This window comes from Lathyrus oleraceus, chromosome 5 (assembly GCF_024323335.1).
Source record: "Lathyrus oleraceus cultivar Zhongwan6 chromosome 5, CAAS_Psat_ZW6_1.0, whole genome shotgun sequence".
Classification (NCBI taxonomy): Eukaryota; Viridiplantae; Streptophyta; class Magnoliopsida; order Fabales; family Fabaceae; genus Lathyrus; species Lathyrus oleraceus.
Window position 1 is genome coordinate 62193831 of NC_066583.1, and position 25568 is coordinate 62219398.

The 25568-nt window shown below is 42.9% G+C and overlaps 1 protein-coding gene across 1 annotated transcript; it reads left to right on the forward strand.

Moving 5' to 3' along the window:
* Nucleotides 1-1001: 1001 nt before the first annotated feature.
* Nucleotides 1002-25142, forward strand: LOC127084693 (endoplasmin homolog). The gene is made up of 2 exons (XM_051025189.1): nucleotides 1002-1224; nucleotides 24588-25142. Exons 1-2 carry the CDS (start codon nucleotides 1059-1061, stop codon nucleotides 25049-25051), a joined length of 630 nt encoding a protein of 209 aa, XP_050881146.1. The 5' UTR covers nucleotides 1002-1058; the 3' UTR covers nucleotides 25052-25142.
* Nucleotides 25143-25568: the final 426 nt, after the last annotated feature.

Below are 25568 nucleotides of genomic sequence, written 5' to 3' on the forward strand. Positions count from 1 at the left end.
TTGTAAATCCACAAGCTGCAACTGAGGGCAAATGTTGTCTCCCATTTCAAGTGTATTGTTCAAGGCATTGTGTCTTAGTTTTCTGAGAATAGTTTAAAACATAAAAAATATGGTTACTCATTCCATTGCTACTTCGATCATAGTGCTGCATCTCAGCTCTCTCAACAGAAAGAGTTCAATTTGCGAAAACCATCTTCTTACCATTATGATTTACTTCTTTCGGGATTTTTGACGTTATTGTGTGGCCTTATTGGAATTCCTTCCGCAAATGGGGTCATACCGCGATCTCTGATGCATACGAAAAGCCTCGCAACTCTTAAACATCAGTTGCTTCGTAACAAACTCATGATAACTGCTCTCCAACACAACAAAACAAATAGAACCTGCAACAAACAACAAAGTTAGCAGCAGACACAATGTTCACAAGCTGACTTCAATTTGAAACCAATAGCATGGAAGTTCATTAAATTAACCTTCGGTTCCAATCTTGACAGTATGTTAGCAGTGGTTTATCACCCCTTTTTTGCAACTCAAACCGGCAATTCATTAGATGCTACTGAATGCCTTGCTCGTGAAACCGAACTTCCAACCATCCAACGAATTTCACCAAAGTTACAACCTGTGACCTGCAAGACAAACAATTATTCAAAAACAACCAACCTCAGGAAACTTCATACCAGCCCTGACCTATAACAAACCTGCCACAAGGTCACCAACATTCCAAATTATCTAGTCTAGCTCAAGAGATTTATGGCAGCTCAGTTATGATGACGATTGGGATTCACCTGCATACAATTCAACCCACCATTTGTCTAGTTACAGCAGCTTGTATCACAGGGTGCATCAATCCTGGTATAATGGACCAACCTGGCCTACCACATCCTCCAACCAAACCCAAATATGTCCTGTAGCATGTGGAGAAAACCAACCTGGTTATGCTGCATGAACCATGACCATAGCTTGCTGCAATAATCCAGGTAAAACCATGTTAAACCAATGAAGATGAAGAAGATGCTGATAAAGGTGAAGACGAAGAAGAAAAGCCTAAAACAAAGACAATGAAGGAAACAACTTATGAGTGGGAACTTTTAAATGATGTGAAGGCTGTATGGCTGCGGAGTCCAAAGGAGGTTACAGAGGAAGAGTATACCAAATTCTACAACTCTCTTGCCAAGGATTTTAGCGGCGACAAACCTTTATCATGGAGCCACTTTACTGCTGAAGGTGATGTCGAGTTCAAAGCAGTCCTTTATGCGTCACCAAAAGCACCTCAGGACTTGTACGAAAGTTATCACAATTCAAACAAATCAAACTTGAAGTTGTATGTTAGACGAGTGTTCATTTCAGATGAATTTGATGAATTGTTGCCTAAGTATCTGAGCTTTTTGATTGGTCTTGTTGATTCAGACACTTTGCCATTGAATGTATCACGAGAAATGCTTCAACAACACAGTAGTCTGAGGACAATAAAAAAGGAAACTTATTAGGAAAGCTCTTGATATGATCCGTAAGCTTGCTGAAGAGGATCCTGATGAGTCCACTGACAAAGAAAAGAAAGGAGAGTCGTCTTCTGAAATTGATGAGAAGAGAGGTCAATACACTAAGTTCTGGAATGAATTTGGAAAATCCATTAAACTTGGTATCATGGAGGATGCCACCAACAGATCTGTTGGTATCACAGTCAGAGCTACTGCCGCAGAAGCAGATATGTTGAACCAGTCCAGTCATTGAACCTGCAGTGAACATACACAAACTCAACACCCTGAATAAAATAGACGGAACAATTGGCGATGGGATTGTTAACCTTACAAATCTCACAGTTTTGGAGCTTTACTCTAATCATTTGATAGGTTTTATTCCTAAGGATATTGGTAACCTTTTGAAATTGGAAAAGTTGCTTTTTCATGTCAACAATTTGACCGGTACGATTCCACCATCGTCGAGTCACCATCATATTCACTTGCGATTCATGCATGCAGCATCATGAAGAAATGGAACGGAGTCACAAATGGATTAAGTCTATCATGAGCAATCAAATTCAAGAGAAAACTAACCGAATTGGATTGGCGATGCCGACAGGAGAAAAAGCATCACCCATAACAGGAAGTTGTCCAATCTTTAGGGTCCCTTCAAGATAATGCATCAGGAATTTCACTGCCATCTGAACCTGCAAGATCTGTTAGCTTGGATCTTTCCGAGGCACCAGCGACATCTGCAGCATTCAACATGATCCAATCCTGCAACAACCTACAAGAATCGGTTAGCACAATACCAAATAGAATTTGGCCAATTGCAGACCTCACTCACCCTGCTGCAGCAAGCCCACAAAACCCTGCATTTCAAATCATAATAGGTCAACCTGCAGGGTATTTCAATGCCAAATACATACCAATTCAGAGCAAACTCAAACCAACTCACCATGAAGCTACTAAAATTCAAGGAAGAATCATCAAACCATCCTTCAGATGTTGAAGTCAAACCAAGCTCACCATTTTTTTACTGCGGTAAAAAGGGACACATTAATCAGTCAATTTGCAAAACCTAAAGTGCAAAACCATTAACCAACAGTCAGAGGGAAAAGTCCAAAAACATCCCAAATTGGTATGAGGTCAAAGCAGAGAAGAAAGTCTGTGAAGGATACCTTTTCTTGAATCTAACATGGATAGGGCAATTCAATTTCTGAGCATCCAAAGTGCTTTGCAGAGCTACTTTTGAACACAAGGGCACCAATTTGTAACCCTAATTCACAGAGGATAAATAGAGAGCAAATCAGTAAGAGAAGGAGGAGCACAACAGAAACTGAGAGAAAAAAAATCAAAAGAGAAAAAACCCTAATTTCTAAAGGTTGGAGGCGGCCACTGTTCACATAGAAACAAGGAAACGAAAATCAAAGAGAGGACGAACCCTAAGAAAGGCGCAACGAAGGAGAAAGCGGAAGGAGGATCACGTACCTGTTCGTTCACTTCCGAGACATCCCAATCTGGTAGAACTCTTACCTTTTTTTTGTTGTTCCGTACTCAGATGCATGTTTACTACTTTCCAAGCCTGATGTATCTCTGCGCGATTGGTGTTTCTTTCACATTGATGATTCTAGTTTGGACTGGGTTTAGGGTTGTGTTTTTGTCGTTTGCACTTTGTCTTCTTCGTAGTACTTAGGTTCGGTTACTGTGAGTAGGGTTTGGGGGGGAATAAGCTGAGAAAGGAGAGGTTCGCCTGAGAGAGTTTGAGAGAGAGCGAGGGAGGAAGACGATGGAGACGAGCTTGCTGTTTCCATTTCCTTTTTTTTCTTTTCTTCTTTTTTTAATTTTTAATTATTTCTTTTATTATTTAGTTTATTTCATTTTTAACACAAAATCAGAAAAATATATGTTTTTATTTTCTTTTATTATTATTATTTACTTTTTATTTATTTAGCTTAATTTGTTTTTAACAGAGATAATAAAAAACCATAAAAATGTTTATTTTGTTTTGTTATAAATTTGTCAGCCCAGTTCATGTATTTAATGTAGTATCTCAGTAGCAGATAATGATGAGTGGTCTGGTGGAGAAGGGTAGTGTTCATATTCTTGAATGGAGAGGGTTCGATACTCATGTGTGGAATTTTTTGCTTTTTATTTGATTTTATTTTTTCTTTAGCATTTTTTATTCTTTTAGTATGTTGATTAATATCTTTTTATGTTTATTACACTCATATGTTCATTTTGTTGATGATGTATAGTTGTTGTATTTTAGTTTAGTTCAAAATCTTTTTTTCAAACTATAAAAATCACACTTTTCTCGATTTAATATCGAGCCCATTTTTACACCCTTGTAAGTCGATTGCTTTTTAAGCATCGCCATCGACCTCACATAGCTTACTCTTGGGCTTTCTTACAATGAGCCGGTTCTCTTACACTTACACTCATACGTTGTTTAATGCTCATTCATTTCATTCTTTGATTATTTGATTCGATTATATACTTGTTTATATCTTACTTGTTTGATTAACTGTGGCCTACTTGTATGGTGTATGAGGCATGTATTATTATTGTCTGTTTGCCATGAACAATCCCCATTCATAACAAATGTATCTCTCTCCCATGAAGTGTATAATATTTATTCTTTCATTCTTTATTCATCTGTTAATACAAGAATTAAAATGAACATTCGATAACCATTTCAAAACAAGATCAAAACCTCGATCCAACGTCGAGTAATCATTTTTCAAAACCTAACAGAACCAGCACGTATTCATCCACCCTTTTGTAAGTCGATTGCTTTATGCATCGCCATCAACCTTGTAAGTCGATTGCTTTATGCATCGCCATAAACCTTGTAAGTCGATTGCTTCATGCATCGCCATCTACCTTTATCCCTAACACTTCTCCTTGCTCCATTCGTCGATTCTTGTTCCGATTAGGTAGCACCCATTAGATAGAACCCTTTGCATGATAACATAGGTAGGATTCCCATATTCTTTGTATGATAACATAGATAGAATTCCCATATTCTTTGCATGCTAACATTAGGTAGATATTCCCATTTGTAAATCCTAAACACTTAAGCACATATTGCATGACAACTCTAGGGCAGAGCTTCCCCACTTTTAGACCTTCCGTGCGTCTCCGATCTTGTGGCATGTAGTCCGTTCTATTGCAAAGAGGTAACTGCCTAAGACTCGATTCAGCGAGCTGCGACACCTACTGCTAGGATGTGAACACATCGCCCACTCTCCTTTGACACAACTGGTGTCCTCCTTTGTAAGTCCATGTTCGAATGGCAACCCCTATGTAGGGGAACTACATCGCCCTGATCCTTGTTCCAGACGAGGTATGTAGGCAGGAGGTCGTGCGAGACCTCTCCGGGCACCTTTCTTTTCTTTTTGTGTGTGTTTCGGTTCGGATGCTGATGTAAGTCCAGTGATTGGCAGTCGGGCTCCACGTTTGCCCTTTTGTGTGTGTTTCGGTTCGGATGCTGATATAAGTCCAGTGATTGGCAGTCGGGCTCCACGTTTGCCCTTTTGTGTGTGTTTTGGTTCGGATGCTGATATAAGTCCAGTGATTGGCAGTCGGGCTCCATGTTTGCCACCTTTTTGTGTGTAGGTATCTTGTTTTGTTTGGCGTGCGTGAGCCGAACTATGGCAACTCTGATTCTCATGTTCAGATGAGATACGTAGGCACAAGATGCGATATCTTGCCGAGTTTGACTAACGACTAACAACTAATCCTTGTTTGCTTTCGCCCTCGTTGCGATCCTTTCTCTCGCCCTCGTTGCGATCGAGACATTCCCTTTCTCTTGCCCTAGTTGCAATCGAGACCCTTTGTTCCTCGTAATTAGTTTGAACTACGTTTTGCTCTGATTCTCATTCCCGATGAGATACGTAGGCATAAGGCGCGATGCCTTAGCGAGCACACTTATCCTTAACCCCTAGGTACCCGAGCTACGAAGACTCTGATTCTCATATTCAGATGAGATACGTATGCAGTGGATGCGACATCCGTGCGAGTCATTTTCTTTGACCCTCTCTTTTAGTAAATAGTGCATTAGATAAACACATACCCTTTAGACAAGAAACAACAAGAGTGGATCCCGTAGAGTACTACGGATGCGTAGGGGTGCTAATACCTTCCCTTCGCATAATCGACTCCCGAACCCAAGATTTGGTTGCGAGACCTTGTCTTTTCCTTTCCTTTCTCCAGGTTTACTTCGAGCGTTTCCTTTCCCTCCTTTGGGATAAATAACGCACGGTGGCGACTCTTCTGTCATTCCTTCTTCGCCGGTTGTTTTTTCGCACCTTCTGTATTTTTCGGGTTGCGACAGCTGGCGACTCTGCTGGGGATATAGTTTCCCTAAGCGAGTCCCTCCTAGCTTTTGTAGATTTCTTGTTTGTTGGGTGTTTATGCTTTTGTACAGTCGTTTACTTTCCGTATTTACCTGCTCTACCTTATTGCATTCATGTACATATGTTTGCTGTATCTGCTGCCGTTTATCTGTTTGTTGGGGTGGGGTGTTCTATGAGAGGTAAGCCCATTACCCAGGCTTGAGTGTACACACAGATTTTAGAGTGGATGTTCATGAGGCTTGCGTGGCATGTTGCTACGTTAAGTCGTTCGTGAAGAACCACACCCAGACGAGGTCTCTCTTGGATATATTATGTCCTACGGATGTTCCGTAACGACATGATGTTCCTCTAGAAATTGTCGACTCTGGTGACCATTTTCCGAGCACTCAGTCGAGGCCTCTCCTCCGAGACGTGATTATGTTAGCTCTGGTGGGCGCATTCTCGCTGCTCAATCCGAGGACCCCGAGACTGGGAACTTGCTTTAGGATATCCTGTTGAGGGGAGTCAGCAGAGGTCTTTTATCCCGTAATAATGCCAAACCTTCAGTGGTAAACGTATTATTCTCGACTGAAGGGCTGAAACTGACAAACTTCTGTTCTTAGAACCTACAAGTGAGGGGCGGGCTAAATTCAGGGAACCTTAACCTCCAACCAACCCGGTTTTCTGGAGCAGAGTTTTGGGTTTTGTGTTATATTCTTCAGTGGTTTTCTCTTCAGACAGTGCAACCCGACAGTTGCTCAAGCGGATACAGCAGTCCTGGTTCCCATGTCATTACATTGCATCACATCATTTTGCATTCATATCATTTAACACATGTTTATCCATTTCTAGGGGGTTTACTGAAGGAGAATTGCCATCCAAGGCGCAGCGGAATATAAAAATTTCTCCTTTAGTGATCCTTACGAATGAGCATGATCAGTGATAGAATCGTTACCTTTTGTGGAGATTCAAACCTTTGGTGCAGATCTCTGACAATGATCAACCTTTGATACAGATCCACGGGGCAATCACGAACGTTGAACGATGACAACGTCTCTACTCAGTCCACACGAACGAATTCCTTCAATCGCAGTGCTAGCTGTTTGTGAGTGAAGGCTTTGAGTGAGAGAGAGAGATACGAAATTCCAACTCTTCAGTTGTGTTGTCTGGAGTGTAAATGCTTCTACCCAAGGGGTTCTATTTATAGACCCACTTGTGTGGGCTTCAAGCCAAAAAGCCCACTTAAGTGCATTTTGGCCCATATCTCAGAATATGCCAAAATCACTTAAGTATTTGGTACTTTACCATATTTCGTATTCTTCTTAAGTACACCGTACCTTACGATGTTCCTTAATTATTCTATCTCTCATCAATCCGTCCTTTGTGTGTGACCCTATAGGTTTTCGCGGCGTTGGCAATTATATTAAATCATGCATTTAACATAATAAACAGTGAGCGGTATCCAGCAACACATCACTGCTACCCAAGTCACGAAAATGTCATGTGATCTGACAAAACCTCCTGTGATAATAATTATGTGTATAATTACCCCTTTGCCCTTATGTCTATATTGAACACAAGGTATAGACCGTGTCATCCTTGTCCAGTTCAATATTGGGCCCATAGACATTTATCCTGTTAAGCAGGATTGGCAAATTCCATCTAGGACACTCATGTCCCTCAGCATGCTTCGTGGAGTACCCATCAACTGTCTTTATGGTCATCCAGTTACGGATAACGTTTGATCAGTAATAAAACACTCAACTCTACATCTAGGATCCATAGTGGTTTCAGGTCGAAGAGTGGTATACACTATCATCACCATGAGAATAACTTATGACACTTTGCATAACTTTCTATATAGTATTCTCATAGCGGGTCAATCCGGTATAAATATTACTCCTAATATTCATACCTATGTTTAAGACTTGATAACTCTTTATCCATGATCCATGAGATGTGATCATCAGTCTACAAACATAATAGTCTTAATGCTTTAATGTTATCCCACTTCACATTTAAAGCTCGACTACGGATACTTTAAGAATAGTGTCCTTATGTTTAATGTGTTCTCATGATTAAGTCACACTTAATACATTAAACGGACTATCTATTCTAGGGACTTTATTAATCAACCATAATAAAGAAAATGCCTTTTATTATTAATAAATAATTCGATACAAGTACCAAAAGTATTGGCTTCTAGGGCTTACACCAACATTTACATCTTCTTCTTGATTCTGGTCGGGGTTTTTTCTGGTTCTCTTAAGATGGATGTTGGCAGAAAGAGACTCGTCGCCTACAAGCTTCCGGTGGTCTGTCTGGAGCCCATTCAACAGCTGATAAAGTTAATGGATCACGATTCTCTAGAAGGATTCCGGAAGGATTACGGTCTGATTCTAAGCTTCGTCACGGTTCTCTCCAAAGATCAACATGATGCTCTCTTCACACTGCTGCAGTTCTATGACCCTCCATTGAGGTGCTTCACTTTCCCGGATTATGTTTTGGTCCCTACTTTGGAGGAGATTGCCAGTTTTCTCAGAGTTCCCATCAAGTCACAGTTGCTATTCTACAGCTCGGAGTGTCTGCCCGATCTCAGCATGGTTGCTTCAGCCACATATTTGAGGGAATCAGTCTTGAAGGCTAATATGTGTCAGAAGGGAGAAGTTAATGGTTTTCATCTGAGTTTCTTACTGGGAGAAGCAAAGAAGAAACTGGAAGATGGTGACCAGAGGGGTTTCAATGCTGTGCTGGCTCTTTGTGTGTATGGGATTGTCCTGTTCCCTAATGTTGCAAAATTTGGGGACATAGATGCAATACGCCTCTTCGTGTTGGGAAATCCAGTGCCGACCTTGTTGGGAGATTTCTTTCATTCGGTGCATCACAGGAATGAGAATAGAAAAGGAGGATTGTTGAATTGCTGTGCGCCTTTGTTTTATAAGTGGTTCAGTTCTCACCTACCCAAATCAGGAGCGTTCGTTGATGTCGAGGACTCGTTGAGTTGGTCGAAGAGATTGATGGGGTTGAGGGCTGAAGATATTGCTTGGTGGTCTGACAGGAGTTTGCTTCGGGCAGATATTATTCACAGTTGTGGGAATTTCCCAAATGTACCGTTGGTAGGAAGAAGAGGAGGAATCAACTATAATCCTTCTCTAGCAGTTAGACAGTTTGGATATGCTTTAAGAACTCCGCCTTTGGAAAAGGATGTGGAAGAATCTCTGTTTTTCCATTCTTCGCCTGATTTGACCGTATCCCGTAAGGCAGCTGAGGCCTGGCTCAAAGTGATCAAGAGAGGAAGAGTTGTGCTTGGAAAAGGAGATTGTAGGACTTATCCTCTGTATGAAGAGTGGCTTCAAGGAAGAGTCGAAGAGTTGGGTCTGCCGTTTCTTATAGAAGAACCTTTGTATCCACCGACTCCTGCGCGGTCAACAATGGTGAGCCGAGAGGAGTATGACAAATTGAAGAAATCCATGGAGGAGCTTCAAGTCGAAAACTCGGAGTTAAGTGTGAAGTTGCAAGACTATATGCATCAATTCCATGAGGCAGAATATCAGAAGGGGGAAGCCGTCAGATTGCAAGGGGAAGCAGAAGGGAAATTAGCTGTGGAGGTAGACTTCTTCAGGAAGACAGACAAGGCCTTGGGATCATCCAGTTCTGAGTTGAAGCGAGTCAAGCAACAATTAATGGATGCTTATGGTAAATTGGCAGGATGGCAAGAGCGATGGGATGCATTTTCAACTTCTCGGAAGGCAAAGGAGGAGGAGATGGTGACTGAACTGACTGGTCAGATGGATAAATTGAAGACTTTGTTGAAAGAGAAGAACCATGAGCTTCTGTGCGCTCGTTCTACCAATGGTTACATCACCGATCAACTCAATGAGGCTCGAGGACAGATTGAAGAACTTAAGGTGTTGGCAGGTTTGAAGAAATCCAGACTTGAAGAGGTGTTCGGAGAGGATGATGGGAATTACTACAGAGAGCACATCAACGAGATGGATGGAGTCATTCACAAGAGGAATCTACTTATCCGGCGTTTGACAGAATCTCCAGATCATCCCGACACGATAGCATTACTGGCTGAAGTGAGGAGCAGTCCTTATGGTTTGTACACAGGAGGCTGAGTCCTGATTTTTGTTCCTCCCTTTACTTTTGCTTTATTGATGTGTAGTGATGATCCACAGGCTTGTTGTGGAAATCCTCTTTTGATGTACTATCGGCTAAGGCCATTCTCTTTGATTTTATCTATATGAAGACCTTCTCTCTATTGCATCTTGATCTCCGAAGTTTATGGCTCGATTTTCTCGTGAGACTGGAATCAAGGGGGTAGAATACCTTTTTGAAGTGATAAACATGTCATTGCATTAACATTTCATTTTTGCATATTCTTGCATAACAGGTGTCGCCGCGGTGTTCTCATATTATTTGGTGTTCCATCAGCAGGATAGCCGATTCAGGAGTTCACCGGTACGGTACCCGCAGAAACCAGCAAAGAGCAATGGAGAATCTACAAGCAGAGCTCGCAGAGATGAGGGTCCGCATGAACCAGTTCATGGACGTGGTCCAGGGAGTAGCGCAGGGACAACAAGAGATTAGACAAATGATACAAAGAAATCCCGCAACTACTCAACCAGAGGTCGTGACTGATCCTCCAGTTGGAGAGGTTAATGGACCGGGGCCTATCCCAATCCCACATAACAACCCTGATCAACAACCCATCCACGATGATCAAGATGATCAGTTCTTGCTGCCGGAAGACTTTGGCATGGGCCATGGCATGGATCCCATGTTCAGGAGATTAGAGGAGAGGCTGAAGGCGGTGGAAGGACAAAACCCTCTGGGGGTAGATGTTTCTGATTTGGGATTGGTCCCAGGCGTGAGGGTCCCACCAAAGTTCAAAGTCCCAATCTTCGACAAGTACAATGGTAGCTCTTGCCCGAAGACCCATGTGCAAGCCTACTTCCGAAAGATGGTTGCATACTCTGATGACGAGAAGCTACTCATGTATTTCTTCCAGGACAGCCTAGCTGGGGCATCCCTGGAATGGTACATGAGATTGGATAGGGCCCATATCCGTTGCTGGAGGGATTTGGCGGAGGCTTTTGTGAAGCAATACCAGTATAATGCAGACATGGCCCCAGACAGAACTCAACTCCAGAACCTGTCTCTTAAAAGCAATGAGTGCTTCAGGGAATACGCTCAACGCTGGAGGGAGACAGCTTCCCGTGTCCAACCCCCCATGTTGGAAAAGGAGATGGCCAACATGTTCATGAATACGTTGCCTGGACCTTACCTTGAGCGTCTGGTGGGGTGCAATGCCTCTAACTTTGCTGATGTGGTCTCTACGGGAGAGAGGGTAGAGAATTACCTGAAGACCTACAAGAGCTACAATGGAGGTGGATCTTCATCTGGGGTAAAGAAGCCATTTATGGGAGGACAGAAGCAGAGGGAAGGGGGTGTGAATTCTGCATCTTCATATCAAAACAGGAGGAATAATTTTCAAAACTATCGTCAGCAACCATATGTTGCGGCTGTGACCATTCCGGCTGCAGCACCACTACAACAACAGCAACCACAACATCAACAGAATCAATACCGACCACAACAACCACAACGTCAACTAGCTCAGTATCAACAACAACAACAACAACCAGGAAACAGACCCACCTATCAACAGAGGCAGAGGATGATGGATCGGCGTTTCGACACTCTTCCAATGTCGTGCGCTCAATTGCTTGCCAATCTTCAACAGCTACAACTTGTGCAGCTACGCACTCTGGCTCCTCCTGTGGGTAGACTTCCGGTGGGATACGATGCCAACGCTAGGTGTAGCTTCCACTCTGGGGCACCTGGCCACAATATTGAGAACTGCAAAGCTTTTAAGCACGTAGTTCAGGACCTCGTTGATTCAAAGGCTATCAGCCTTGCACCGGCTCCAAATGTTGTCAATAATCCCATGCCACAGCATGGTGGTGCAAACGTTAATATGCTGGAGGAAGAAGCCAAGTCTGTTAAGGATGTGTTGAAGTTAAAGACTCCGTTGTTGGAAATTAAGGAATGCTTGTTGAAGGCCGATGTTTTCCCCGGTTGTGGGAAAGATTGTTTGGATTGCGCTACACAGGGTAAGGATTGTTTGAAGCTGCAGCAGGGTATCCAGGTCTTGCTTGACAATGGTACCCTCCAAGTTGAAGACCTGTCTGTCAGAGAGTTTGCTGAAGAGGTAGTTGAAGAGGTATTTGAAGATGCTGTTGAAGAATTCACAGATGTTGTTCCTGCTGATTGTGTATTTCCCATTGATGTATTTAATTTTCCAAATGTTGTTGATGATATACCAAACAATGTGCCTGATTTTGATGTAACTGAACTTGATTCCGGTGTTCTGGATGTTTTTGTTTCAATGAATGAGGTTCTCGAGTATGACTATGATGTCGCTACTATCACCATCTTTTACCCGACTAATCAGATCAGTGTGCCAGAAGCGCAACCAGTGCCACCAGTGCGACCTGCCGCCATGACAATCACAACCCCTGGTCCTTTACCTTTCACAAGTGAAAGGGCCATTCCGTGGCATTATGGGGGGAGTGTATACACACACGATCATGGGGTGGAACGACCTTTGAAGGTAGAAGAGGGTCGAAAGTCTGAACTCGAAGTTGAAGGTCCCGCAGTGGATAATGTTGGTGGAATCGGGCGATTCACCAGGAGTGGCAGACTGTTCTCACCACCGGTTACCCAAGATGATAGTGCTGATGCCGCGGCTAAGGCCAAAGGCAAGCAAGTTGTAAATGAGGGTACCTCTGCACCCCAAGCCGGCTCTGAGCCCACTTTTGCGAAGGATGTGGACGAGCTTCTGAGAATCATAAAGAAAAGCGATTACAAGGTAGTCGATCAGTTGATTCAGACGCCGTCTAAGATATCCATTCTCTCACTCCTGTTGTGTTCAGAGGCACACAGGGAGGCACTTCTGAAGGTCCTTAATGCTGCATACGTGCCTCAGGAGATCTCAGTAAACCAGCTAGAAGGGATCATTGCAAATGTTCATGCGAGTAATGGGCTGGGCTTTACTGATTCTGACTTAACACCAGCTGGACGCAACCATAACAAAGCTTTGCATATCTCAATGGAATGCAAAGACACTGTGTTATCTCACGTTCTGGTGGATACAGGTTCCTCTCTCAATGTGCTACCCAAGAGAGCCCTGTCAAGGTTGGAAGTAGAAGGTTTGGTCTTGAAGCCTTCTGATCTCATGGTGAGAGCCTTCGATGGTTCTAAGAGGTCGGTGTTTGGAGAGGTAGAATTGCCAATTCGGATTGGATCACAAACCTTCAACACCGTTTTCTATGTGATGGATATCAGTCCCTCGTATAGTTGCCTGCTGGGTCGTCCTTGGATTCACAATGCTGGGGCAGTCTCCTCAACACTACATCAGAAGATCAAGTTCCCAGTCGATGGAAGAATTGTCACCGTCTGTGGTGAGGAGGACATACTGGTAAGTAACCTGTCTACCTTCAAGTATATAGAGGTAGAAGGTGAAATTCATGAGACTCTCTGTCAGGCCTTCGAGTCAATTCAGATCAAGGATGCAGCTCCGGTAGAAGAGGTTAAAGCAGGTGCCCCTATCTCATCTTTCAAGCAGGCACAAGCTTTGGTGGATTCAGGTGTTGCTCCCGGTTGGGGACGTCTGTTGGAATTACCGATGAAAGACGACAAGTTCGGGATTGGGTATCAACCAGCGCTGACTTCTACAACTTCAGCACTTCAGACTCGTCAGGGGCCAATTACTTTCTCCAGTGCTGGCGTCATCCAATATGGCCAGATCTCGGCGATCAACGATGAAGATGGGGATAGTGATTGCGACATCGACAACTGGGTGCGTCCGAGGATCCCGGGTGAAGTCATCAACAATTGGTCTTCCGAGGAAATTGTCCAAGTCACTCTTCTAGAGGAGTAATTTTTCTTTGTTTATTCATGCATGTCCAAGTCTTACGTTCCGCCCTGGGCGTAATGACTCATTGTAGGGCTCATCTATGTGACACTTGCATTGATTATCATAAATGAAGGACGTCTTTTGCATTCAAATATTTCGCTCATTGTCTTTCTATTTTTATAGTTTTCAAAAAATTCAAAAAAAAAAATCAAATAATATTTGGCAATGTTTTGTTTAGTTTTCACTCACTGTTCACACTCATAAGCACATACCATCACTCATGCAGATGCACATCACCGGATCCTATTGATAACAGTTCTGCTATGGCTCGCTTCGACTTCGAAAATCCAATCTTCCAAGCTGAAGAAGAGGTTGATGAAGACTGTGAACTCCCTGAAGAACTTGCCAGACTGCTAAAACAGGAGGAAAGGGTCATTCAACCGCATCAAGAGTCTACTGAAGTGATTAATCTTGGCACCGAGGACGTCAAGAAAGAAATCAAGATAGGGGCTGCTTTGGAAGATGATGTAAAGAAGGGGTTGATTGAACTGTTGCGAGAGTATGTTGACGTCTTCGCTTGGTCTTATCAGGATATGCCGGGGCTTGACACAGATATTGTGGTACACCGTTTACCTCTCAAAGAAGGTTGTCCTCCGGTCAAGCAGAAGCTCAGAAGAACAAGACCAGAGATGGCTGTAAAGATAAAGGAAGAAGTGCAGAAACAGTTGGATGCAGGGTTCCTAGCGGTTACCAATTATCCGCCATGGGTCGCGAACATCGTTCCCGTACCTAAGAAGGATGGAAAGGTACGGATGTGTGTCGACTACCGGGATCTGAACAGAGCTAGCCCTAAAGATGATTTCCCATTACCTCACATCGACGTTTTGGTGGATAACACAGCTCAGTTCTCGGTATTCTCCTTTATGGATGGCTTTTCTGGCTATAACCAAATCAAGATGGCACCAGAAGACATGGAGAAGACAACTTTCATAACCCCATGGGGCACCTTCTGCTATAAGGTAATGCCGTTTGGTCTGAAAAACGCTGGGGCAACATATCAACGAGCTATGGTGACTCTATTCCATGATATGATTCATCATGAAATCGAGGTTTATGTGGACGATATGATTGCCAAATCTCAGACAGAAGAAGAACATCTGGTGAATCTGCAGAAGCTGTTTGAGCGGTTAAGGAAATTCAAGCTGAGGCTTAATCCGAACAAGTGCACTTTCGGGGTGAGATCTGGAAAGTTGCTGGGTTTTATTGTTAGCGGAAAAGGGATTGAGGTAGATCCTGACAAAGTGAAAGCAATACAGGAGATGCCTGAGCCAAGGACAGAGAAGCAAGTCCGTGGTTTCTTAGGGAGGTTGAACTACATTGCAAGGTTCATCTCTCACCTAACAGCCACGTGTGAGCCAATTTTCAGATTGTTGAGGAAAGATCAGGCTATCAGGTGGAACGACGATTGTCAAAGGGCTTTTGAGAAGATAAAAGAGTATTTGCAGAATCCTCCTATCCTTATGCCTCCAGTCCCAGGGAGACCGCTGATTATGTACTTGACGGTACTCGACAATTCCATGGGTTGTGTTCTCGGTCAACACGACGAGACAGGTAGAAAGGAGCATGCCATCTACTACCTGAGTAAAAAATTCACAGACTGCGAGTCGAGATACTCAATGCTCGAAAAGACATGTTGTGCACTTGCATGGGATGCTAAGCGATTGAGACAATACATGCTGACTCACACAACCTTACTGATCTCCAAGATGGATCCAGTCAAGTATATATTCGAGAAGCCAGCTCTCACCGGAAGGGTTGCTCGTTGGCAAATGGTATTGACAGAGTATGATATCCAGTATACATCCCAGAAAGCCATCAAGGGGAATATTCTGTCAGACTATCTTGCTCAACAACCGATTGAAGACTATGAGCCGATGAAGTTTGATTTTCCAGATGAAGACATCATGTTCCTCAAGATGAAAGACTGTGAAGAGCCAGTTGTTGGGGAGGGACCTGATCCAGATGAAAAGTGGACTTTAATGTTCGATGGGGCCGTCAACGCCAGAGGAAGTGGAATTGGTGCTGTCATTACAACTCCGAAAGGTGCCCACATGCCTTTCACCGCTCGTCTGACTTTCGAGTGCACCAATAATGAAGCTGAGTACGAGGCCTGTATCTTGGGTATTGAGCAAGCCATTGATTTGAGAATCAAGACTCTGGACATCTTCGGAGATTCAGCTCTGGTGATTAATCAAGTGAATGGTGATTGGAATACGCTCCAGCCCACTCTGGTCCCCTACAGAGATTACACAAGAAGACTGTTGACTTTCTTCACAACAGTAAAGCTGTATCATATACCTCGTGATGAGAACCAGATGGCAGATGCTCTTGCTACTCTATCCTCCATGATTAAGGTGGTTCGGTGGAACCATGCTCTTAGGATTGATGTTATGCGCCTTGACAGGGCCGCGTATGTGTTTGCTGCTGAACTGGTAGTTGATGATAAGCCCTGGTATCACGACATCAAATGCTTTCTGAAGAATCAAGAGTACCCTGCAGGGGCATCCAACAATGACAGAAAGACTTTGAGAAGATTGGCAGGCAGTTTCTTCTTGAACAAAGACGATGTGCTGTATAAGAGGAACTTCGACATGGTTTTGCTCAGATGCGTGGACAGACACGAGGCGGACATGTTAATGCAGGAAGTTCATGAAGGTTCCTTCGGTACTCATGCCGGCGGACATGCAATGGCTAAGAAATTGTTAAGGGCGGGTTATTACTGGATGACCATGGAATCAGATTGTTTCAAGTATGCTCGGAAGTGTCATAAATGCCAGATTTATGCTGATAAGGTGCATGTACCGCCGAATCCTCTGAATGTGATGTCTTCGCCGTGGCCGTTTGCTATGTGGGGCATTGACATGATTGGAAAGATTGAGCCAACTGCTTCCAATGGGCATCGCTTCATCCTCGTTGCCATCGACTATTTCACCAAATGGGTCGAAGCAGCATCATTCGCGAATGTCACCAGACATGTGGTTGCCCGTTTCATTAAGAAGGAAATCATTTGTCGCTATGGGATTCCCGAGAGAATCATTACGGATAATGGTTCCAATCTCAATAACAAAATGATGAAGGAGTTGTGCCAGAACTTCAGCATTCAGCATCACAATTCTTCCCCTTACCGTCCTAAGATGAATGGTGCTGTTGAGGCAGCAAATAAGAACATAAAGAAGATTGTGCAGAAGATGGTCGTTACGTACAGAGATTGGCATGAGATGCTACCCTTCGCCTTGCATGGGTACCGCACTTCAGTACGTACATCGACCGGGGCAACCCCTTACTCCCTTGTGTATGGTATGGAAGCAGTCCTACCTGTTGAAGTGGAGATTCCTTCTCTAAGAGTCCTGTTGGATGTCAAGCTAGATGAAGCTGAATGGATTCGGACAAGGTTCAATGAGTTGAGTCTTATCGAAGAGAAGCGAATGGCAGCCATTTGTCATGGGCAGTTGTATCAGAGTCGGATGAAGAGGGCCTTTGATCAGAAAGTGCGTCCTCGGTGTTTCCAAGTCGGAGATTTAGTGTTGAAAAGGATCCTTCCTCCTCAGACAGATCACAGGGGCAAGTGGACTCCTAACTATGAGGGACCTTATGTTGTCACCAAGGTTTTTGATGGAGGGGCCTTAATGCTTGCAACGATGGATGGTGAAGACTTCACTTCCCCGATAAACTCAGACGCAGTTAAAAAATACTTCGCATAAAATAGACCCGCTGGACAGTAAAAGGAACAGTCCAGGCAAAAAATGGGCATCCCGACGAACCAAGAAAATGAAAAAGGTTCGGGCAAAAATTAGGGATTAAAAATAAAAAAAAGATCGTACGCCCGGTAAGTTGAAAACCTGAAAAGGCAACTTAGGCAAAAATGGGTATCCCGGTGGATTGAAAACCCGAAAAGGGCGATCCAGGCAAAAGTTAGGGATTAAGCGAATGACTGCGTTCTGAGTTAGTTCTGAATCTCATCTCATGTCGATGACTGGAAACTTTCAAAAGGATAGGAAGCAGTCCAATCACTCTTTTCAGAAGGTTGGTCATCTGGAGGATCTTGAAGACGAGCAAGTCATAGCAGAATTGGAACTCAATAGAAATCCATTTCACATTGCCATTAAATTAATTTCTGTTTTTTTTATCTTCTGTGCGATTACCTCTTTCCAGGGATTGCTTCCTGATGTAAATGCCTATTCAGAGGCCATTCAATCAATAAAGTCATGTTATTCAGTACATCTATGTGTTCATTTTCATTTTACTGTTTTGTTTGCAAAAATGACGTCCGAATTTTTGATAAACATTGCATCATGAAACATAAGAGCTTTACAGGTACATGCTCAATGAACATTTAAAATTGATGTAAATTTTAAGTGCTTTGGATCGTCTATTCAGAACAGATACCCTCGGGGCATTTCCTTAAAATCCCCTGCAGATGACCGTGAATATCTTCCCCAGTGAAGTCACCAACAGACAAATCCGGTGTCTTATCCCTGCAGAGCTGATCAGAGTGTTGGATTCTTCAATCCCTAGCAGGTTCTCACTACTGTACTCCCCAAGCATGTGTTTCAGACTATACACTCCCCAGCAGAGTTAACAGTGCCAGACTGTATATCCCCAGTGGAGTTGACAGTGCCAGACTGTATCTTCCCAGCAGAAGCAGCTGCTCCTCAGAGTTCGATGCCAGATCGATGTTTTCAATCCCAGATCGATGATCTCTTTCCTGGAAGCATAACCTCGGTACCGTATCGTTGTTTGCCTCCCCCTGCTGAGTCATCTCCCGTAGATTATGGTTGCCAGAACCACTATTGATTCCCCCAACAACAGTTTTACAGCGCCGTTCTCTCCCCAGTCAGAGCCTCGGTATCTCGCCATTACTAGAACACCGCGCGGCCGGTCATCTCCCCACATAGTTCATTATGCTGTGCATCTCCAACAGTAGTGCCAGGGTCCGGAAGATTATAATCATTTCCCCAATGGGATTCCTTGCTTCAGCTTGGCATTTTCCCCAGCATTTCGCATCCCTGCATGTAGAATCATATTGCATTGCATCCTCCCAAATCGCGTAGCATTTCCGTTTTCACGGAGCATTACGCCATCGTAAAATTCAAACATACGCATGCAAGCATAAAACATTCTCGGTATCCCAAGTGACAAGCCAGAAGTTTGTTTCCAGTGCTCAGACTGAAGTTTGTTCATGACTTATTATCCCCAAGTGGATCGGGTTTGGAGAAAATCATCCCCAGTAGAGATAAGAATGGATTGCCTCCCCTAGCAGGGTAATCTCCAAGCAGTTCGGGTTCGATGGAGTGCATCCTCAGCAAGGTTTGTCTTTCCCCAGCAGGGTGGAAGTTGACGTGATTATAGGATCCTCAGCACAGTTCCTGGAGTTCCCCGGTGTTGTCTCTGAAGGAGACGTGTGTTTATGCATTCATCATTTAGATAAGCATAGCATATTGCATCATTAGTGCATAGCATTTCCATGATCATGGGGCATTGTGTAAAACAAAAAAAACTCATGCATCAACATTGCAAACATATCCATTAGCCCTAGGCCGTGGTGGCCAACCAAGTTTGGTTTGTTGGAAAGAGTTTAGCTTCGCGCCATTGGATCGGTTTCAGAATTGGGTTCATCAGCATGGTTGAGAGGTTGGTGCTTTCCCAACAAGTGACTCCTTAGTTGAGTGGGTTTCCCCAGCAGTGTTACTCCTCGAAGTTGGCAGCATCTTGCAAGCTTGGGTCCATTCCTTTAGCAGAAGTGGGTGTGTCGGATCTCTCCATGTAGAGTCTACCCCTTAAGTAGAAAGTGTCTACCATTTCCTTCTGCGCTCCCCACTGAGTTATATCCTCGTGGATGACGGTTGTTTCCGTTCCCTCCCTAACGGGATGGGTTTTCCCTATTGAGTTCTGTTCCTCATTAGGATGAGTCCTGTTTCAGTCTGCCTTTTTGGATCGATCCTAAATTGGCTTCTTGTTGGCTGTCTCCCGTGCTTCCCTGGGGCATAAATGAATAGTCGCTCACTAACCGGCACTCATTCATCTCATCCTCAGCGGAATTTGTGGCTTCTACCAACGAACCGGTAGTTGTAAGTCCTATCTTTGTGGTTTTCTACCTACTAACTGGTAGTTGTAAAATCCCATTTTCATCCCTTAACAGAGTTAACCCTTTGTGCTCGTCCTATCGATGACTGGTTACTTTTCCGTGGTTTTCTGCCTACTAACCGGTAGATGTAATCCCCTCTTTGTGGTATTGATAGTCTTGTCCCCTTTGGATACTTGCCCTGATCAAGCAGTATTATCCCCAGCATAGGTCTTTGGCATGCGTGTCGGCTCATTTATCACTGTTTTGTTATCTTCGCCGATGCGGATAAACATGAAGAATTTTCCGGTGTTTAGACCGAGGCGGTATTCAGACCGAAGTGGCGTTCAGGCCAATTTCCGATTTTCAGATCGAAGAAGTTTCCGACGATCAGGTCGATGTACTTATGGCATTCAGGCCAATTTTCCGGTGTTCAGACCGAGGCGGTATTCAGACCGAAGTGGCGTTCAGGCCAATTTCCGATTTACAGATCGAAGAAGTTTCCGACGATCAGGTCGATGTACTTATGGCATTCAGGCCAATTTTCCGGTGTTCAGACCGAGGCGGTATTCAGACCGAAGTGGCGTTCAGGCCAATTTCCGATTTACAGATCGAAGAAGTTTCCGACGATCAGGTCGATGTACTTGTGGCATTCAGGCCAATTTTCCGGTGTTCAGACCGAGGCGGTATTCAGACCGAAGTGGCGTTCAGGCCAATTTCCGATTTTCAGATCGAAGAAGTTTCCGACGATCAGGTCGATGTACTTATGGCATTCAGGCCAGTTTTCCCGGTATCCAGAACGAAGTGGCATTCAGGCCAGTCTTTCCCGATTTTCAGATCGAAGAAGTTTCCGGTATCCAGACCGAAGTGGCGTTCAGGCCAGTTATTTCCGATTTCCAGATCGAAATGGTGTTCAGACCAGATTTCCGGTGATCAGACCAATATTGATACTCACATATTCCGATGCTTAGCGCGGCGTTCAGGCCATGGGTATTCCTGTGTTACCATTTATTTTGGTATCCAGGTCAACTTCATGTTTCGATACTCAGACCGATTTTCACCATACCAGACGGATTCTACTTTTGAGATTTGCTTCTTTGACGATGCTGATAGGCATTGTTCCATGGGGATTCAGGATCAAAATCCGGGTCTTCTTAGTATTTAACCATCTCCCACTATGATCATATGAAGAACATCCTGCTTCATATTCTCTAGTTGAAGACGCTTAAATAGGGGCAACTGTCATACCCCGATTTTGCTCCTGAATTTTTTATGTTTGTTTGGCATACTTGGCCTAGCTTTGTTTTGTTTTTATATGAGGATTGGTTTTGATTCAAAGTCATGGTGTTGTGATTGTGGATACATCTATGGTCTGGGTCATCTGAACAACCAAGTTTCTTGTGTTTCTAACCACTTGCCAGTCACGTTATTGGTTCATGGACACTATAACCTTATGGTCTTATTTCATGGTCTTGTTCATATACATTATCAGTCAAGTTATTTTTCAAAAGTCAAACATTCAAGCCAATTGTGAAACCAATTTCAACCATTTGTTAATCCATTTCAATTTATTTCATGTCGTTGTTTAAACCAGTACATATGTTTCCATACAAGAAAAATACAAAAAAAATGACACTTTTGACCAATTGTTGACTCTGGTCAACAGTTGACTTTTTGGTCAATTTTGACCAAAGTCAACCCAAATTCATTAAACTCTAAATTTCACCATGATCATCAATACATTGTCCATTTATAAAGAAAATACCAGCAAATAAGCCATCAGAACTTCTATTTATTGATAGATCATCACACTCCTCAGAAACTAGAAAAAAGTTTGGAAGCTCTTAAAGCTCTCAGAGTGTTGGCACAACACTATCCTGTGAATCAAATGGATAGGAATAATGATAATCACAAGAAAGTTTTAATCCAAAATTATCGTGGCACAAAGAGCACATCTGATCTTCTTAGGTCAAATTTATTGATGAAAGCTCAGAAGATTAAACTGAACAAGAAGATATCTTCCATTACAATTATTAATGAGGGTAAGCAAGTTAGTGTGGATAATGTAGCTTCTGATCTACAAGTGAGTTCTTTAAACGAGTTATTGGGTTACATTGTCCATCAAAAGAAAGATGGAAAACTAAGCTCTCTAGCCAAGGGTTTAGGTTTCCAACTTTTATCTGAGGATATTGACATCAGTTCAGCCAATACACAACAACAATTGCATTCCGAAGTTCAATCAAATCGAATTTCAGCAGAAACTTCTCAAGAAGATCATACAGCATGATGAAGTCAAGAAATCTTCTATTGTCACTGGTGAAGAGATAAAAGCTGTGCACTCTGAAGAATCTGTTGAAGATCACAAACTTCCTAGTGCCAAAATTATTCAATCGGAAATAAATAGCCCCAGGGATGTTTCTTTTGATGGAAACAAGTTTGCAGAAGAAGAGGATGATTTTCTTGGTTTTAATGGTTCCTTTTTCTATTCTGATGGTAATTATCAGTTGCTTGAAAGGCTCACCGGTGCTTATAGAGTTCCATCTATGGTCATAGTTGACCCCTTTTAGCAGCAACCATATATCTCCTGCTAACGCCACTGCAACCCCTGTTGTGAATGTGCCAGTAACTACTGTTGAAATCAGTTGAGTCTGTATCTCCTCTATCTCTTCCTGATCGCCTCAAAAGTGGCTGAAATGTTGAAAAGAGGATTATGTCAGACGAGTCTCTTACAAAAAAAAACTGAGGAGGCAAGGATAAATGCAGAGGAAGCTTCTGCTCTTGCTGCTGCTGCGGTGAATCATAGCATGGGATCCTACCAGAAACAGTTAAACCATAACCCGATCCGTATCAACTCTCATAAACCTTGGATCACATGAAGTCCTCACATGTTAATGGCAATTAAGTTGGACTGCTCGTTTCCAGCACTCAATATCACAAAGAAACTCCCCCTAAAACCTGCAGTTGGCACACTTTACTGCAACCTGGAATCAACAGCATTTCATAAGCCAGTGTTGCACACAATAAAACCTGCTCCAGGAGCACCGACATCCTGCCCAACAATCCAAAAAAACAGTTCAGTGAAAAAAGCATAGAGTTGAAGGGTCAAGCCAAATAATATACCAAAATCAAGTTCCAAACTTCTTTCTCTTACAATGAAGCTCTTATGGAAAACTCACATGAGGCTACAACTGATTAAACTAGTCTTCTGCTGTTACGTGTTCGCTTTCAAGTCCTGCATATTTCGTTGGTTCTCTTGTCGTTTGTACGTGTAGGGTGGAATCATGGGACTGCTTGAACTTGGTGCTTGGATTTTGGAGGTTTGCACGTCGTCATTTTGAATTGGAGCTATTGTTGTTTGCAGCTGGTGTGCGTGGATATCGCGTTTGGCTTGACGGGATTGCATATATAGCTAGCCCTATAAGGCACGGAATCAGAACTGTACTTCCAGTTGCTATCAAAATAGTAGCACCTCTGCTAAGAGAAGTTCCTCTGCACTAATCTGAATAATTTAAATATCACTGTCACCAGCTGCATAGAAGTTGCAATTGTAATCACATTGTATTTTTTATCTTACCTGAAAAAAGAATAAGGAAATGCAGTGAAGTAATGAATAAGTCAGGTAAAACGGAGCCGAAGCATGTCAGATTAGAAAGAAAAATGTCTCACATCAATGTGTTTTTGTACTGTGAACCGACTGTTACGTATGCAATCTGGTTGTCTTGTAAATCCACAAGCTGCAACTGAGGGCAAATGTTGTCTCCCATTTCAAGTGTATTGTTCAAGGCATTGTGTCTTAGTTTTCTGAGAATAGTTTAAAACATAAAAAATATGGTTACTCATTCCATTGCTACTTCGATCATAGTGCTGCATCTCAGCTCTCTCAACAGAAAGAGTTCAATTTGCGAAAACCATCTTCTTACCATTATGATTTACTTCTTTCGGGATTTTTGACGTTATTGTGTGGCCTTATTGGAATTCCTTCCGCAAATGGGGTCATACCGCGATCTCTGATGCATACGAAAAGCCTCGCAACTCTTAAACATCAGTTGCTTCGTAACAAACTCATGATAACTGCTCTCCAACACAACAAAACAAATAGAACCTGCAACAAACAACAAAGTTAGCAGCAGACACAATGTTCACAAGCTGACTTCAATTTGAAACCAATAGCATGGAAGTTCATTAAATTAACCTTCGGTTCCAATCTTGACAGTATGTTAGCAGTGGTTTATCACCCCTTTTTTGCAACTCAAACCGGCAATTCATTAGATGCTACTGAATGCCTTGCTCGTGAAACCGAACTTCCAACCATCCAACGAATTTCACCAAAGTTACAACCTGTGACCTGCAAGACAAACAATTATTCAAAAACAACCAACCTCAGGAAACTTCATACCAGCCCTGACCTATAACAAACCTGCCACAAGGTCACCAACATTCCAAATTATCTAGTCTAGCTCAAGAGATTTATGGCAGCTCAGTTATGATGACGATTGGGATTCACCTGCATACAATTCAACCCACCATTTGTCTAGTTACAGCAGCTTGTATCACAGGGTGCATCAATCCTGGTATAATGGACCAACCTGGCCTACCACATCCTCCAACCAAACCCAAATATGTCCTGTAGCATGTGGAGAAAACCAACCTGGTTATGCTGCATGAACCATGACCATAGCTTGCTGCAATAATCCAGGTAAAACCATGTTAAACCAATGAAGATGAAGAAGATGCTGATAAAGGTGAAGACGAAGAAGAAAAGCCTAAAACAAAGACAATGAAGGAAACAACTTATGAGTGGGAACTTTTAAATGATGTGAAGGCTGTATGGCTGCGGAGTCCAAAGGAGGTTACAGAGGAAGAGTATACCAAATTCTACAACTCTCTTGCCAAGGATTTTAGCGGCGACAAACCTTTATCATGGAGCCACTTTACTGCTGAAGGTGATGTCGAGTTCAAAGCAGTCCTTTATGCGTCACCAAAAGCACCTCAGGACTTGTACGAAAGTTATCACAATTCAAACAAATCAAACTTGAAGTTGTATGTTAGACGAGTGTTCATTTCAGATGAATTTGATGAATTGTTGCCTAAGTATCTGAGCTTTTTGATTGGTCTTGTTGATTCAGACACTTTGCCATTGAATGTATCACGAGAAATGCTTCAACAACACAGTAGTCTGAGGACAATAAAAAAGGAAACTTATTAGGAAAGCTCTTGATATGATCCGTAAGCTTGCTGAAGAGGATCCTGATGAGTCCACTGACAAAGAAAAGAAAGGAGAGTCGTCTTCTGAAATTGATGAGAAGAGAGGTCAATACACTAAGTTCTGGAATGAATTTGGAAAATCCATTAAACTTGGTATCATGGAGGATGCCACCAACAGATTTGTTGGTATCACAGTCAGAGCTACTGCCGCAGAAGCAGATATGTTGAACCAGTCCAGTCATTGAACCTGCAGTGAACATACACAAACTCAACACCCTGAATAAAATAGACGGAACAATTGGCGATGGGATTGTTAACCTTACAAATCTCACAGTTTTGGAGCTTTACTCTAATCATTTGACAGGTTTTATTCCTAAGGATATTGGTAACCTTTTGAAATTGGAAAAGTTGCTTTTTCATGTCAACAATTTGACCGGTACGATTCCACCATCGTCGAATCACCATCATATTCACTTGCGATTCATGCATGCAGCATCATGAAGAAATGGAACGGAGTC